Source organism: Sinocyclocheilus rhinocerous, unplaced genomic scaffold (genome assembly GCF_001515625.1).
Source record: "Sinocyclocheilus rhinocerous isolate Xijiao unplaced genomic scaffold, SAMN03320098_v1.1 scaffold633, whole genome shotgun sequence".
Classification (NCBI taxonomy): Eukaryota; Metazoa; Chordata; class Actinopteri; order Cypriniformes; family Cyprinidae; genus Sinocyclocheilus; species Sinocyclocheilus rhinocerous.
In genome coordinates, this window is record NW_015654568.1 from 253,486 (window position 1) to 254,423 (window position 938).

At 39.6% G+C, this 938-nt stretch overlaps 1 protein-coding gene across 1 annotated transcript in view; it reads left to right on the forward strand.

Moving 5' to 3' along the window:
• Nucleotides 1-932, forward strand: part of smc3 (structural maintenance of chromosomes 3) — a 22,088-nt gene extending 21,156 nt beyond the window's left edge. The window contains exons 28-29 of the mRNA XM_016524478.1: nt 164-270; nt 430-932. Of these exons, the coding sequence (XP_016379964.1) occupies nt 164-270; nt 430-501 (179 nt within the window). The 3' untranslated portion in view covers nt 502-932. The remainder of the gene's footprint in view (nt 1-163; nt 271-429) is intronic.
• The last annotated feature ends 6 nt before the right edge of the window (nt 933-938 follow it).

A 938-nucleotide genomic window follows, 5' to 3' on the forward strand; every position in this document is an offset into this window, starting at 1 on the left:
TATATATATATATATATATATATATATATATAATTTATTTATTTTCCCACTACAAATGAAAAGTTACTGCTTTTGGAGGTTGCAAGCTTCTGCTTTAAGTGTATTAGTAGTTTTTTTTGTTTGTTTGTTTTGCGGTGTATCAATATTTTGTATTGTCTTTCAGACATGATCGTGGAGCTGGCTGGACATGCTCAGTTCATCACCACGACCTTCAGACCTGAGCTTCTGGAGTCAGCTGATAAGTTCTACGGCGTCAAATTCAGAAACAAGGTAACAGGCATCATTAGCACTCTGATGTGCCAAGTAATTAGCAAATGCAAATGAGTCTTCTGCACAGAAACTGAACTATAAATGGAAGTCTTGTCATGTTGAAGCTGCGCAGATGAGGTCCCCAGTCTTACTGTGTGTGTATGTGTTTGTGTTCGTTAGGTGAGTCACATCGATGTGATCTCCGCAGAACAGGCGAAGGACTTTGTGGAGGATGACACCACTCATGGCTAAGAGAAACAATACACCGCTATCACTCATGTTCCTCGTTTCTCACCCCCATCTCAACTGGTGTGTTTCCTTTTTAAAGCCCAGTTGGAATGAATGCAACGTTTCTTGTATTCTGAACAGGATATACTGACTAATTGTTGTTTTACAGTTATTTTATATTTTCTTTCCTCTTTGTTAATTCTCGTATTGCAAGGATAAACACTGAACATGTTTTTCAATATTATGATGAAATGTGCCCTGCTTTACACCTGCATCAGTCGCTCTGTTTCAGAGTTAAGCTTCAGTAAGGGAACATGTGTAGTGGCTGAGACTGAATACACAGGTAGGTTAAAGAGCTGCGGTTTGCAGTCTGCTCGTTTGGCACTGGTTCTCTCTTCCTCAATACTCTAAACTAGCATGAGCTGTTCCTTCATACGCCCCCCCCCCTTTTTTTTTTTTTA